Genomic DNA, 964 nt, shown 5'->3' with positions numbered 1-964 from the left:
ATATATAAAGATTAGGTTTTTATAAATGATGCAAATAAAAGATGTATTAAATCAAATTTATATATGGAAATTAAAGTATAAGAAGCTACAAATGATAATATCATGGTGAATAAAAAGTAATATAACATATATTATTTTTAAGAATCCAATTACAAATTTTAACATTTTTTTTAGCATTACTATGAATGAATTTTAATGTATTAGCAAACAAAATTCATTAAAGACTATTTAATCTAATTTATAAAAGAGTAAATGAGCATACAGGGTGTGTCCATGAAGATAATTGGCTGTTGATAATAAAGGCATCACTTAACACCTATCTAAAGGAGGTGTTAAGTGATGCCTTTATTAGGTATTTTCTTATATCATCATCATGTGCATAGGCTAAGGCAGTTCTTCCATCATTATCCTTATCATTGAGAGGTGCTCCTCTGTCAATAAGAAGTTTAACAACATCCAAATGGCCCCAAAGTGATGCTCTCATTAGTGGAGTGAAGTTTTCAATATTCCTAGCTCTAAGATCTGCCCCACGGTCCAATAGCTCTCTCATTACATTAACATGACCTAGTTTTGCTGCTTCATGTAGGGCTGTCCATCCATTGTTATCCTTATCATTGAGAGGTGCTCCTCTGTCAATTATAAGTTTAACAATATCCAAATTGCCCCAATGTGATGCACTCATTAGTGGTGTCCAGTTTTCAATGTTCCTAGCAGTTATATTTGCTTCACGGTCCAACAGTTCTTTCACTACACCGATGTGTCCTTCTTTTGCAGCTTCATGTAGGGCTGTCCATCCAGTGTTATCCTTATCATTGAGAGATGCTCCTCTTTCAATAAGAAGTTTAACAACATCCAAACGGCCCCAAAGTGATGGTCTCATTAGTGGTGTCCAGTTTTCAATGTTCCTAGCAGTTATATTTGCTCCACGATCCAACAGTTCTTTCACTACACCGACGTGTCCTTG

General features: G+C 34.5%; 1 protein-coding gene across 1 annotated transcript in view; it reads right to left on the bottom strand.

The window, feature by feature from the left end:
* Window positions 1–964, bottom strand: part of LOC106689298 (serine/threonine-protein phosphatase 6 regulatory ankyrin repeat subunit B) — a 9,910-nt gene that overhangs the window by 3,407 nt on the left and 5,539 nt on the right. Inside the window, exon 3 of the mRNA XM_067053628.1 lies at window positions 344–960. Coding sequence (XP_066909729.1) covers window positions 344–960 — 617 coding nt within the window. The remainder of the gene's footprint in view (window positions 1–343; window positions 961–964) is intronic.

The sequence above is a fragment of the Halyomorpha halys genome, unplaced genomic scaffold (assembly GCF_000696795.3).
Source record: "Halyomorpha halys isolate HHAL.00 unplaced genomic scaffold, Hhal_1.1 Scaffold1324.1, whole genome shotgun sequence".
In the NCBI taxonomy this organism is placed as follows: domain Eukaryota; kingdom Metazoa; phylum Arthropoda; class Insecta; order Hemiptera; family Pentatomidae; genus Halyomorpha; species Halyomorpha halys.
The sequence above is the reverse complement of the archived record's forward strand: the minus strand, read 5'-3'. Positions and strand labels throughout refer to the sequence as shown.